The sequence below is a fragment of the Chelonoidis abingdonii genome, chromosome 10 (genome assembly GCF_003597395.2).
Source record: "Chelonoidis abingdonii isolate Lonesome George chromosome 10, CheloAbing_2.0, whole genome shotgun sequence".
Taxonomy (NCBI): Eukaryota; Metazoa; Chordata; order Testudines; family Testudinidae; genus Chelonoidis; species Chelonoidis abingdonii.
In genome coordinates this window covers 80,569,008-80,583,345 of record NC_133778.1, presented here as the reverse complement: position 1 = coordinate 80,583,345, position 14,338 = coordinate 80,569,008, and the positions used below count along the sequence as shown (strand labels likewise).

General features: G+C 50.4%; 2 protein-coding genes across 2 annotated transcripts in view; both read right to left on the bottom strand.

The window, feature by feature from the left end:
* LOC116831562 (tubulin alpha-1D chain) overlaps positions 1–14,338 on the bottom strand; it is a 118,750-nt gene that overhangs the window by 30,519 nt on the left and 73,893 nt on the right. The window lies entirely within an intron of this gene.
* The window catches only part of LOC116831550 (dnaJ homolog subfamily B member 2-like), a 61,284-nt gene that overhangs the window by 32,205 nt on the left and 14,741 nt on the right, over positions 1–14,338 (bottom strand). The window contains exon 4 of the mRNA XM_075069839.1: positions 2,042–2,143. Within this exon, the coding sequence (XP_074925940.1) occupies positions 2,042–2,143 (102 nt within the window). The remainder of the gene's footprint in view (positions 1–2,041; positions 2,144–14,338) is intronic.

Here is a 14,338-nt window from a genome sequence, read left to right as displayed (position 1 = left end):
TCTACAAGAAACAAAAAAAAAAAAAAACCAATAATGCATTACCTCTCACCTTTTGGGGCGAAGCCAGACCTTTGGCACCCGCTCCCTATTTGTATAAACATTGCTTGTGCCAATCAGAGGCGAACACACACAGGTTTTGGGGTCTGTCCACTATGACATTCTGTGATGTCATATGGGATTTTAGGGGTTGCCCTGCCTGGCAGGCAGAGAGAGGAACGTGTCCCGTGTATCCTCGTGTATCGTAATCCCCTGGGGTGTTGGTTTTCATAACCATTCATCCCCAGGACGGATGGCACTGGTGGTGATACTGGGAGACTGGAGTGTTTAAGGGAATTGCCTGTGTGACTTGTGGTTGGCCAGTGGGGTAAAATCGAAGTCCTCTTTGTCTGGCTGGTTTGGTTTGCCTTAGAGGTGGAAAAACCCCAGCCTTGGGCTGTAACTGCCCTGTTTAAGCAATTGGTCCTGAATTGGCACCTCAGTTGAGTCCCGCCAGAACCGCATCGTCACAGAGGCCCGACTGTTTGCTGCGCAGCCTGAGGGCAGGCCTGAGCTCTCAGACTCTCTACTGCCCCGCCCCAACCAGGAGCTGGGCCTCCGTAACCATTTGTCGTTCAGTCCTGATCACAGACCCACGCTAACGTCTCCCATGGCCCTGCTGATTTCCCCACGCCAGGCAACTCCCGGAGACCTGGTGGGGTGGATTGGCCGCCCACAGACCCAAAGGGGGAGGGGCCACTCCCCCAAACAGACTACAGATGTCACAGCCTTATCTGTAGCACGCTTCACTATTTGTGTGGCATGCTTCTCAATATCTCCACCACGGGAGAGCTTCACTTGGATCTGTTTTCGCTTCTTTATTCTTCACTTGAGTTGGGTTTTTTGTTTTGTTATTTTCTGTTGCACGAATGAGCCAACGATCCATTGTAGTAACAGCACAACTAAAACTGCATTTGTGGTCCATGCTTACAATTAAACGTGCACATCACCTTGTAGTAAATGGATTAACATACATATAATGCTATGCAAGCTTAAAGGGTGACATGGAACATACAACTGTATGAACACATTATGCCCCGAGCAGTCTGCAAAAACTGTGTGATTTCTCCATGATTTAAGTAGACACCTGTTAATTGCTGTGGGCAAAATGTGCACAGTAAGGGGCTTCGTTTTTCCCCTAAAGCTTCTCACACAACCCCAGAAAACAGCCCCCCCCGTTTAAGAACTTCTGCTTTAAGGAATGACAATAACTCTGCCATGCTATGGCATTCCAGCAGGGACCAGGGATGGTTTGTGCTGGACACCATGGCAGGATCTGCCCAGGAAGGAGGGCCCTCTTGCTTCGGTCCCCTCACCTCCCCCCATGTGGCTTTCTACAACCGCCAGGCCGCAGTAATGGTGGGATCTTAGGGCCCAGCGTGGCTGTGAGCAGATGGTGGCTAGGTGGAACCACAGCCCTGCTGCAAACCCTGATTTCAGGAGCAGCAGGCTTGGGGTCAAAGGCAGGGCTCCTAGGGTAACTCCAACTACAGTAGGTCTAGTCACTTTTGCCCTCCCAGTCTCTATCACAGCTCAGTGGGTAAAGGGCAGCCCCGAACGGGATACTTATGCACAGCACAGGGTACTACGGGAAGCCAGCTCCCAGCCACCACCCCATGTGCCCCAGCTCACAGCACAGGCTAGCTCCTGGCAGACAGCCCCTCTCCACCTCCACTGCCCTCCTGGCCCTGCAGCCACCTCAGCATCCATTCCTAGATTCCAAGGCCCATTGGGACCATCTAGTCTGAGCCCTGCAGAGCACAGGCCAAGAATGGCTCCCTTTCCCGAGAGGGCGGCATGGTCCCTGCAGCGAAGAGCGTTTGTCCATGGTCCTGTTACATGACGGTGGGGACTCTACACTGCCTTCTTCCTTTGTGGGCCACAGAGATCACTAGATGGCCCATGTCCAGAGCCCCTGGGGGACAGTGCTGGCGTGCCCAGAGGGATGGTGCCATCGGGATGCCTGGGGATGGGGCTGCAGCTGCTCCAAGGAAGCGGGACTTACGCCTTTTTTATGTCGTCAGAGGAGGCGCTGCGGGGAATGCCCAGGGCTTCATAGTACTCCACCATGGCGGGTGCGGGTCCTGCGCCGAGGCCAGCAGGGACTCTAGGGGGGAAAGGCAGTGAACGGCATTGAGGAGAGCGGCCAGCCTGCAGGTCCCAGAGGGAGGCACCCCCTCACTCAGTCCAGCTGCAGCCCGTACCTCACTTTGAGCAGACAACCTCGGCCAGATCCCTCTGGCCTCTCTTACCCGCACCAATTACCATCCAAACAGAGCCTGCATGGTCCATCTGTCCAGCTCACAGAGGTTCTGACCTCAACCCAGCCACTGTTCAGAAATCCACCCCAATTCTCTCACCCCCTTGCCACTCTGTGCAGCCCCCAAATGGCATCTCTCTCACCGATACGCCCCAGCCCACCCCTCTGCACTGTCCTTGTCCCTCTGCAGCGTTATTATAGTATGTTAGAGCAAACCACAGTGTCCTAGACACTGCGACATAAACCCCAGCCACGCTGGCAGTGAGAGGGTTAAAAGGAAAGTCCAATTAGCCCTTAATTATGGGTTTGATCCAGCTGGAGAGAACCAGCCTGGCTGGTTCCTATAAAGGAAGGACAGAGGGCTATGGGGTGGGGAGCTCCAGTTCTCTCTCTGGGACAGGAACCCAAAGGGATGTTTGGGAAGGTGGCTGCACACTAGGACTGTCTCTGCAGGGAGAAGGAGAATCCTGAAGCAGGAGAAAAGACTGTGGGAGAGAAGTCCTAAGCATCAGCGGCTTGGGAGGTGCTGGGGAGAGAGCTGTGGAGGGCAGGGCTGGGAAGCAGAGTGAGGAGGAAGTTTGTGGAGCCCAGGAGAGGGTTGGAGGGCTGAGCCCAGGAAGGGAGGAAGTGTTTTCATTCCTCTGTGTTGGGATGTTGTCACCTCAGATGGGGCAGGACTTTGAGGGTGGATCTGCACTGCAGCTGGGCCTGGGCTTCCCAGCTTGAGCTAGCATGCTAAAAACAGCAGTGTACTGGGGCAATCCACTGTGGACAAAGTGACATGGACACCCTGGGCATGTATGCAGACAGCTGGCTTGTGCTGCCCCTGGCTAGGCTGCTAGTGTCTGCCTGGGCCGGGACGCACTCCCCCTGCTGCAGTGTCAGCATACCCTGGAGGGGAAATCACTGCAGAGCTGGGAGGAAGAGGCAGAGGGACTGTGATGCTGGCTCTCACCACAAGAAGGTGCTCTACTATGGTGAGTCTATGACCAGTGCCTCACTGGGGATGCAGGCAGCTGTGGATCCTGCTCAAAGGATGGGGGTGCTGAGGGCTGGCGACAAGGACTGATGGGGTTACAATACTGTAGTCACATGACCACTCTGTTTAGGCATTGGCACAGCTAATAATGCCAATTTGCACCAATATACCAGTGGCTACTGACCCCTTCCTGCAAGCAGCATTAAGGACGCCAGCCTGAAGGAAGGAGCTGGATGAGGAGGCTTTGGGCCCAGAGCTGGGAGGTCCCTGCCCCAGTTGTGGAGGGAGGCCAGGGAAAGTGGCAGTGACTGTTATGGATGCAGACACACTGCCCCTAAGTCGTCATAAGAATGGCCAGACTGGGTCAGACCAAGGAGCCATCCAGCCTAGTGTCCTGTCTTCTGACAGTGGCCAATGGCAGGTGCCCCAGAAGGAATGAACAGAACAGGGAATCACAAAGTGATCCATCCCCTGTTGCCCATTCACTGACAAACACAGGCTAGGGACACCATCCCTGCCCATCCTGGCTAACAGCCATTGATGGACCGATCCTCCATGAATTTATCTAGTTCTTTTTGAACCCTGTTATAGTCTTGGCCTTCACAACATCCTCTGGCAAAGAGTTCCACAGGTTGACTGTGTGTTGTACTTCCTTTTGTTTGTTTTAAACCAGCTGCCTCTTAATGTCATTTGGTGACCCCTAGTTCTTGTGTTATGAAAGGGAGTAAATAACACCATCTTGTTTACTTTCTCCACACCAGTCATGCTTTTATAGACCTCTATCATATCTCCCCTTAGTCATCTCTTTTCCAAACTGAAAAGTCCCAGTCTTATCAATCTCTCCTCATACAGCAGCCATTCCACACCCCTAATCATTTTGGTTGCCCTTTTTTTAACCTTTTCCAATTCTAATATCTTTTTTTGAGATGGGGCGACCATATCTGTACACAGTATTCAAGATGTGGGTGTACCATGGATTTATATAGAAGCAATATGATATTTTCTGTCTTATCTACCCCTTCTTTAATGATTCAGGGGGAGGGATAGCTCAGTGGTTTGCGCATTGCCCTCCTAAACCCAGGGTTGAGAGTTCAATCCTTGAGGGGGCCGCTTAGAGATCTGGGGCAAAAATCTGTACTTGGTCCTGCTAGTGAAGGAAGGGGGCTGGCCTCAATGACCTTTCAAGGTCCCTTCCAGTTCTTTCTAGGAGATGTGAATTATATCCTCTGTATTTATTCCCAAACATTCTGTCCACTTTTTTTTGACTGACACTGTCACATTGAGTGGATGTATAATATCAGAGAAACTATCCACTACTGACTCCAAGATCTTTCTGGGAGTGGTAACAGCTCATTTAGACCAAATCAATGTGTATATGATTAGAGTTAGGGATTGTTTCCATGTGCATCACTTTACATTTATTAACATGGGAAGTTTCATCTCCATTTTGTTTGCCGCAGTTCAGCCAGTTCTGTGATGATACTTTTGTAACTCTTCAGTCTGCCTGGGTGTAGTGGGCTTACGGGCATGTCACGGAATCCCCGGTATGATGCTTCTGTAATTCTGCTCCTCACCAAAGCCCCTAGGCAGGACTTTGGGAAGCACTCCTCTTCTCGCGGAGGCTAGACTTGTGTCACGGCAAGAAGCTCCACATGGCCTTCACCTTCCTGGTTGTCTCTCCTGTGGGAGCATTCAGGCATTCCTCTGCCCCTCCGTGCCGCTTCCCACAGCGAGCCCACCCCAGGTGGGGTACTGGGGGAAGCCACAGGGTCCTCACCCCCACTTTGCAGTCAGGACCATTGACTCCTCAGCCAGCCTAGTAAAAACAGGAGGGTTTATTTTAGACGACAGGAAACAGGCGTCTACAAACCCGAGGCTTTGTAAGAGGGCTACACGCAAACCGGACCCCTTGGCCAGGGTCCATTCTGGAGTCAGCGCAGCCTAGACCTCCCAGGTCCCCCCAGGTCTGCACTTCACTCCTCGTCCCCAGCCAGCTCCAGATTAACAACCCCCTCCAGCCCCCCCTCTCTGCTCAGCTCCTTTCCCACTGAGGCATCAACACAGTATTCAGAGCAAACATTAAGAACAGTCCCAGTTCGTCACAGGGCGACTGCCCCATTTCCTGTGAGTGTGGGCTGCAGCAGGCCAGGGTGCCTGCAGACAGGAAGCCAATTAAAGAAGGGCTTATTGTGAGCCAGTCAGGGCCAGTCTCAGCCCTACAAAAAGGCTGCCCAGGAAGGGAGCAGTCAGTCTGTCCCAGGCCTTTGGGAGGGGAAGGTTGGTCTCCAAGGGTGGGAGACTAGCACTGCGACCAGCACAGTGCTGGCCAGGCGCATGGAGCGAAATGGAGTTTGAGCCCATAGCTGCCAGGCTGCAGGCCCTGAAAGGAAGGGCCTAGCGGGTGCAAGGGGCCGTAAGGGAAGCGGCCCAGGGAAGCAGACAGATGAGGGGAGACAAGGACAGCAAGGCTCCTGCCAAAGGGTCCCTGGGCTGGGACCCAGAGTAGAGGGCAGGCCTGGGTCCCCCCCCTTGCAGTACTCCCAGCTGTTGGCTGTAGGGTGTGGCCTGTTATAGACTATGCCAGATCCCTGACAAGAGGGAGTAGACTCAGAGGGCGTGGTTGGAAATGGTGGCTGGGGTGCAGGACTGCTTATCACCCCCCCCCAACCCCTCAGAAGGGGGTGCAGATGTACTAAGGGGCACTGCCGGAGGGCAGTGGCCTTGAAAAGGACGCCACCTAACAGGGAGCAACGCTGGTCCAGAGACAGCAACTGAGGGCGGAACGACGGGTGGGACACCACCAGGAGGGGGGCCCCCACTGGACAGAGCTAATTCCCAGAGTCACTAGTGGGAGGCACCAGGTGGTGAGTCCCAACCTGTTACAATGGGATTTAACTATCTTGAGGCATTTTGCAGCATCTGCAAACTTTGCCACCTCACTATTTATCCCTTTTTTCCAGATTGTTTATGACTATGTGGAATAGGACCGGTCCCAGTACAAACCCCTGGGGGACACCACTATTTACCTCTCTCCATTGAAAACTTTCCATTTATTCCTACCCTTTGTTTCCACTGGATCCCCCTTGTCCACATGATTGTTGACCCCACTCAAAGAATTCTAGTAGATTGGTGAGGCATGATCTCCCTTTACAAAAACCATGTTGACAATTCCCCAACACTCTGTTCATCTATGTTTCGGACAATTTTGTTCTTTACTATAGTTTCAACCAGTTTGCCCAGTACTGAAGTCAGGCTTACTGGCCTAAACTACTCACCTCTGGAGCCGTTTTTATTCTCCAGTCATTTGCTACAGAAGCTGATGTAAATAAGTTACAGACAACAGCTAGCAGTCCTGCAATTTCACATTTGAGTTCCTTCAGAACTCTTGGGTGATACCATCTGGTCCTGGTGACTTATTACTGTTTAGTTTATCAGTTTGTTCCAAAACCCCCTCTAATGACACCTCAATCTAGGACAGTTCCCAAACTTGAGCCATTCTTTTAAGGAATCTGAAGAATTTCCCTCACATCCTCAACCGCAAAGACCAATGCAAAGTATTCATTTAGTTTCTCTGCAATGGTCTTACAGTCTTTGAATGATTGTCCAGTGGCCCCACTTATTGTTTAGCAGCTTCCTGCTTCTGATGTACTTAAAATGTTTTTTGCTATTACTTTTTGAGTCTTTGGCCAGCTGTTCAAATTCTTTCTTGGCCTTCCTAATTATATTCTCACACTTCATTTGCCAGGGTTTATGCTCTTTTCTATTTTCCTCTTTAGGATTTAACTTCCACTTTTTAAAGGAGGCCTTTTTGCCTCTCACTGCTTCTTTGACTTTGTTTAGCCACAGTGGCTCTTTTTGGTTCTCTTACTATGTTTTTTAATGTGGGGGATACATTTAAGTTGAGCCTCTATGGTCTCTTTACAAAATTTTCCATGCAGCTTGCAAGGATTTTACTTTAGGTGCTGTACCTTTTAACTAACCTAATTTTTGTGGGTTTTTTCTTTTCCCCCCAGCAGTGAGGTTGCAAGTGACCATCACAGCCAGACACAGAGGCTGTATGGTCCATCTCTGCTGTTCATTTCCCTTCCCTCTTATGTGTGTGTTGCCTTCTAGGAAACCAAATCAGATTTTAACAGCAGCCCCAGTTGATGCTCATCTCAGTGAGCTTCTCCTGCCCAAAGAAGCTATTGCCGTTTTTGGTACCATCTAAAAGACAGGCCCCCATGTTTGACATTCCTCCTACCACCTCTCCCCAGCTATGGGGAAAGAGAGAGGGTGTAAAATAAGGCTTTAATTTTAACATTTGAAATGCTGTTTTTTCTGGATCTTTAATAAAAGGCTCAAGGGATTTTTAGGGGTGTGTTGGCCATGGTATTGAGCAGGCTGAGGTCTCTGCATAGAAACCCTGCACCTTACTCAATGGTGGATGGTGACTGGTTAATGTTAACGCCTTTAGCCCATATGTTCCATCTACGCTGCTACAACAGTCCCCTTCTCAGCCCTGGAGCTATTGCAGGGCTGCAGCTGGCTGCTGAGCACTGAGTTTCCCTGAGGGCCTGTGATGTTATGAGTATAATATAATAACTCATTGAAAGATGACAGGGCCAGAGTTAATTAACTCATCTCACTGACTTATCTGACCTATGGGTGAACCTTAAGGACTGGTTAGGAAGATCTGTAAATGAACAGAGCTTTGAAATGCAAGTCTGCATTGTTAGAGGTAGAAGGGGAGGTGTTTGCTCAGGTCTTGTGATGTNGGGGAGGTGTTTGCCAAGGTCTTGTGATGTAAGCAAACAAGTCTTGTCTATTGCTATAGTTTTAATTCAAAGATCAAAAAAGGAATAGTAACACTTGTGGTGATACTTGAGGGAAATAGTATTATCTGTGTCTCTGAAGGTTGTGCTAACCTGTATCTAAACTATTTAATGAATAAATTACTCTGGGCTAATTGCCAGGATGTTTGGAAGAAGAATTAAGCCTATTTTCTCAGGCTAAAGGCTTCTGGAAATGTATAAGAACCCTGGGACACGATCCTAGTTCATCTCAGATCTGCTTTGAGTTTTAAGAAGGGAAAACCTTGAGCCATAAGGATTGAGATCCCCAGTCACTGACTGGAGTCACCCTGAATAAGGACATTGGACTGTATGTAACCTGTGGACTATTTCTGAAAGGACTTTTGGCAACTACAAGCTCATCTCTGCTATGTATCTGAACCTCAAGAATTGAATTCAAGTCTGTATGTATATAGGTCTTCTAACCAACTCTTCTTTTTTAATAAATTTTAGCTTAGTTAATAAGAATTGACTATAGCATGTATTTTGGGTAAGCTCTAAGTTATAATTGGACCTGGGTGTGTGGCTGATCCTTTGAGATTGGAAGAACCTTTTCTTTTATATGATGAAGTAAGATATTCAGGCATCATCATCATCATGACAGGTGTCTGGATGGAGGCCTGAGGCTGGGCACTTTAAGGGAATTGTGGTGTCTGGATTTCTAAGTAACCAGTGAGGTATTATAGAAGCTGTTTTGTGCTGGTTGGTAAATCTAAGTATTGGAATAACCACCGGCTTCTGGGGTTTGTTTGCCCCATTTGGTTTGCAGTTCACCTGATTGAGTGACCTCAGCTGGCCCCCACAGGCAGCACCATCACAGGGCCCCACAAGCAGAGGGGCCCTAGTTCAGCTGTATTGCTTGAGCAGCATGTGCACCTGTCATAGATGAAGGAACCTAGCCATGAGTGTCCTTCTGCTTGCTCTGAGCAAGGGTCTCTCCACGGGGCGGCTCTGCATGCACCCCAGCTCCCGGAGCTCTGCCCCGCTAATAAAGCCTCAGCCGTACCTTATCGCTGCAGGAGAGACGGCCCCAGCTGCACCATGGTCTCAGCATCCAATAGCTCCTCCTTCACTTCACACCTGCAGTGCCTGCTGTTGGCTGGGGGAAGGAGGGTGGGGCAAGAGCTCATCAGCAGCCCATCACATTCCTCCACTGCTGATTAACAGCTACTGCAGCCAATGGGAAGCTCAGGCTGATTGTGACTTCAAGGTTCTGCATTTATGAGGCTGCACTCCCCAGCCTCAGCCCAACAGTGGTCTGGGCTGTGGTCCTCAGGGATATTAACCTAATCCCCCTCCCTCTCCCCAACTTTAAGGGTGGCGTTGAGGAGAAGGAAGTTACTCCTTCTCATGCTTTTTTAGCCTCCCTGCCCCTAGTAGAACGTCGGGCTCTGTGTGGCAGCAGATTCGCCACCTTCCTGTCTCTGCTAGCTGCCCCGAGTGGTCTGAGCAGCATGCTCCCCAGTTGTGGTTACGGGCCTTCCATCTATGGCACCCCCTCGCTGTAGCATGCTTCTTTCCTCATCAGATGCTTGTGATCTCCACCCATTACCATTTGTCAGGTCATAGCACCCAAGAGCGAAGGGGCCGTGTCCTAGACCAGCCAGGTCCCTGAACAAAGACCTTCTACTACTAGCGAACAGGGTGGGGTGGGGGTGAGAGGGAAGGTGATTTGTCACGGAGTGTTGGGGAGTCCGGCCCTGCACCCCTCTTCCTGGGACTCTCAGTGACTCTCAGCCAGCCAGTAAAACAGAAGGTTTATTTGACAACAGGAACGCAGGTTACAGCAGAGCTTGCAGGCACAGTCAGGACCCCTCAATTAAGTCCTTCTGGGCTTTCAGAGTGCTTGGATCCTAGCTAGGATACCCTGAATTCCACCCCAAACTGAAAACTACTTCCCTCCTGCCAGCCCCTTCCTTTGTCTTCCTTCCAGGGCAAAGGTGTTGAACTTCCCCTCCCTTACCTAGCTCAGGTTACAGGCTCCGGTATAGTCCATCCCCTAAAATCCTCCCCTGCTCTCCCATTCCCCACACAGACAGCCCCTACTCCATCACACAACTATACACCACGTGGCTGGATGAATCCCTCAAAAGTTCATGTCAGACTTCTTAATAGCAGGGGCTCTTTCCTGATGGGGTAGAATTTTTAAGGGAAGTCATATTCTGAGGGGTATTGGCCAGACCCCACCGAAACTCTTTTGACACTAATACTTTAAAAGAAAAGAGTCCAGGGATTTCTCTGTTCTTTGCCTTTTTTACTGAGTGCTGCATGTTTGTGTGCCCCCAAAGGAGAAAATCTCTGTTCCTGCAGACCTCATGAGGCGTCCCAAAGCCAGATCGCATTCTGCAGCTCTTGTCAAGCTCATAAAACGGAGTTGAGAGGAGGAGCCTGCTCTTATCCACATGGAAAATGTAATAACGACCCAGGCTGGGAGCTGCTTTCACCACTAGGTAACACTTTCTCAGATGGAGCCCAAGCAAGTCTGGGCCGAGAATGTGAAATGCTTAAAAGCAGTACAGTGGTGGGCTTCAGCTCGGCCTCTCTTCTGAGCTTTCATGTACAGGGACTCAGGCCAGAACAAAATGCCAGGAGGGTCCTAGGCCACGCTGGGGCTGCCTAGGCACTGTGGCAATACAAATAAATAGGAGGCCCAGGGCTACTTTGCAGAGCTTGGGCACCTTAAAGATTGAAACAAAAGCTGAAAAAGGGGAAGAATCCTGCTGTCTTTTGCTGCTTGATTCCCCGTCCTACAGTCTGAGCTGCCCCACTTGGGAGCAGCGCACAGAGTCCAGGCAGCATAACCAGCAGTGACACCAAGGAGCTTTTTCTATTTGAAAATGTNCCCCACACAGACAGCCCCTACTCCATCACACAACTATACACCACGTGGCTGGATGAATCCCTCAAAAGTTCATGTCAGACTTCTTAATAGCAGGGGCTCTTTCCTGATGGGGTAGAATTTTTAAGGGAAGTCATATTCTGAGGGGTATTGGCCAGACCCCACCGAAACTCTTTTGACACTAATACTTTAAAAGAAAAGAGTCCAGGGATTTCTCTGTTCTTTGCCTTTTTTACTGAGTGCTGCATGTTTGTGTGCCCCCAAAGGAGAAAATCTCTGTTCCTGCAGACCTCATGAGGCGTCCCAAAGCCAGATCGCATTCTGCAGCTCTTGTCAAGCTCATAAAACGGAGTTGAGAGGAGGAGCCTGCTCTTATCCACATGGAAAATGTAATAACGACCCAGGCTGGGAGCTGCTTTCACCACTAGGTAACACTTTCTCAGATGGAGCCCAAGCAAGTCTGGGCCGAGAATGTGAAATGCTTAAAAGCAGTACAGTGGTGGGCTTCAGCTCGGCCTCTCTTCTGAGCTTTCATGTACAGGGACTCAGGCCAGAACAAAATGCCAGGAGGGTCCTAGGCCACGCTGGGGCTGCCTAGGCACTGTGGCAATACAAATAAATAGGAGGCCCAGGGCTACTTTGCAGAGCTTGGGCACCTTAAAGATTGAAACAAAAGCTGAAAAAGGGGAAGAATCCTGCTGTCTTTTGCTGCTTGATTCCCCGTCCTACAGTCTGAGCTGCCCCACTTGGGAGCAGCGCACAGAGTCCAGGCAGCATAACCAGCAGTGACACCAAGGAGCTTTTTCTATTTGAAAATGTGGAAGCGATGTCTCTACACCTCTGCACCTGATTTAGCCCTGGGCCAGCAGGTCCCTCTTGTCTGAGCTGACAATGAGTGACTCCTGTTTACCCTGCCAGCGGCAGGGGCCTAGAGACAGGAATCTCCAGCTGTGGGAGGGTCACAAAGGGGTGGGGGGGGGGGAGCAGGAGGGAATGATACCACTCTGCCCTGTCCATATTGCTAAATAGGAATGGGGATCTTGTGGGTCCCAAATGGAAAAGCTTGAGATTCACTGCTCTTGAAAAATCTATCTAGGTATTTCTAAAGACCCTACTAATGCAGTATCTGAACCTCACAGTTGGGTCAGTTCTGGTGTCAACACTTAAAAGGTTGTTGAAAAGGGGGAAAGGATTCAGAAAAGAGCCCGAAGAACAAGGTGAGATCTGGGGAACCAGCTTTCTAGGGAGAGACTAAAGAAACTCAATCACTTTAATAAGCCAAAGAAAGTTGAGTGACTGGATGCTAGTCTATAGATAACCACACAGGGAGAAGGCCTCTGCTGTAGAGGGCTCTTCAGTAGTGTAGCAGACAACAGCAGAACCAGATCTAATGGCTTAAAACTGAAGCAGATAAATTCCAGCTGCAAATGAGATGCACATGTTTTAAGACAGGGATCTCAAAGTGGGGGTCAGGATGCCTTTGGGGTTTGTGAGGCTATTATATGGGGGTCACAAGCCGTCAGCCTCCACCTCAAACCCCACTTTGCCTCCAGCATTTATAATGGTTTTAAATATATAAAAGTGTTTTTAAAGTATAAGGGGTGGTCACACTCAGAGGCTTGCTGTGTGAAAGGGGTCACCAGTAAAACAGTTTGAGAGCCACTGTTTTAAGGAGAGTGATTAGCTATGGGCCCAGCTTCCCCAGTAACGTGGCTGGTGGATTCTCTGCACCTGCGATGTAATTTGCAATAAGGCAGCGTGGTACATTTAAAGCCGAACCCCAGTTTGGGCATAGCTCCCTGTGGACGCTCTGTCCTTGCGGCACCAGCAGCGGGCAGAGAGCTGCCCGGGGTCAGGCAGGGACAAAGGACCCTGGAGTCCTGCATGGTGGCAGCTCTGACCCTATGGCCCTGCCCCCCATGGGAAGTTTGCCTTAGACTGTCTGACCCACAGGCCTGGCCCTGCCCCACCTAGCAACCATCTGTCATAAGTAGATAGGTAAGGTAAGGGTTAATTTTCTTTTACTGTAAAGGGTTTACAAAGGGAACCAAACACCTGAGCAGAGGACCAATCAGGAAACCGGATTTTTCAAAGTAAGGGTGGGAACCTCTGGAGGTTTTTGGCTTTGTTCGGGGTCTTTTTGTTTTCCTCGGCTGTGAGTAAACAAGCTTTTCTTCTAACTCCCCTTCTTCAAATATGATACATCAATGGAGTACAAAAAAAACAAAGAACGGCGTAAAGTCTAAATTGTATTTACATGTTTTTATTGCTGACTGGTTAATGCTATCTTAAAATCAGAACTGTTCTATCATTCTTATAAGCCCATAAAAAAAAAAATTCCCCCCCCCTAGAATTCTTAATGCAGTATCTTACGTAATGTAAGTCTTCTTTTTTAATAAAAAATCTTTAAAAACTTGAGGTTTCTTTTCCCTAGTGACGCAAAGAATAAAATTCGAACCACGTATCTGCCCCCTCACGAAGACAGGGAGGGGAGGAAGCATAAATTCTGTTGACTTCCTATTGTCCCCAGGCGAAACAGCCTATACGAAAAAGGAGAGAGAAAATCATCTCTTTCCTGGTGAGGTTTTCTTCTCTAGTACTGGCTACGGACCAGCCGGGGTGATATCTCCTGGGGAGCTGGACTGCTTGCACCTACCTCGGGAGTAAATAGCCTTCACTGGCTTGCATTCCGAGTTAAGTTACTGCATCGGCACTCACCCAGAAAAGGGGGACGTGGGGGGGTAGCCTAGGGAACCCAACTCTGTCTGGGGGGTGCCCCATTGAAAGGTTTGGGGTACTCGGGGACCACGACCCAAAAATCCTGGCTGTGGCACGAATCAATCAAGCTGGTAAAGCTGGGGGAGTTTACATAAACACGCAGATTTGAAGCAGATTTACCACACCGCCCACCTTACACCAGCACCCACCCAACCACCGAGCAAGAACCGCCTAACGCTCCTCCCACCACCCGTACCATTAAAGTTAAGCGGCCGCCTGCTACACTGCCCACCCATGCCCCGAGCCGCCCTGGCGCAGCGCGCCCCCTCCAGCGGACGATGCGCGCAGCCTGCCGCGGGCCCACCCACCCCCACACACACATGCTTCTGTGAGACCAAGGGCTTGGCAGGCCTGCAGCCCACAGAGGCGGCAGAAGCCGAAAGGTGGGTGGGAAGGGGGGGGGTAATGGGGAGTAAAGAGGGGACGAGGGCCTGGGTGGGCAGGCAAGGAACAACTAGGAAGATGGGGGTGGGTAGGGTAAGTAGTGGGAGGGGTATGGCAAGGAGTGAGGGGGCGGTGGGGCAAGCAAGGAGAAGCCTAGGAAGGGGTGGGAGGGCTAGGGCGGGAGCAGTGGGGAGGGTATCAAGGACTGAGCTGGTGGGGCAGCAAGTGGG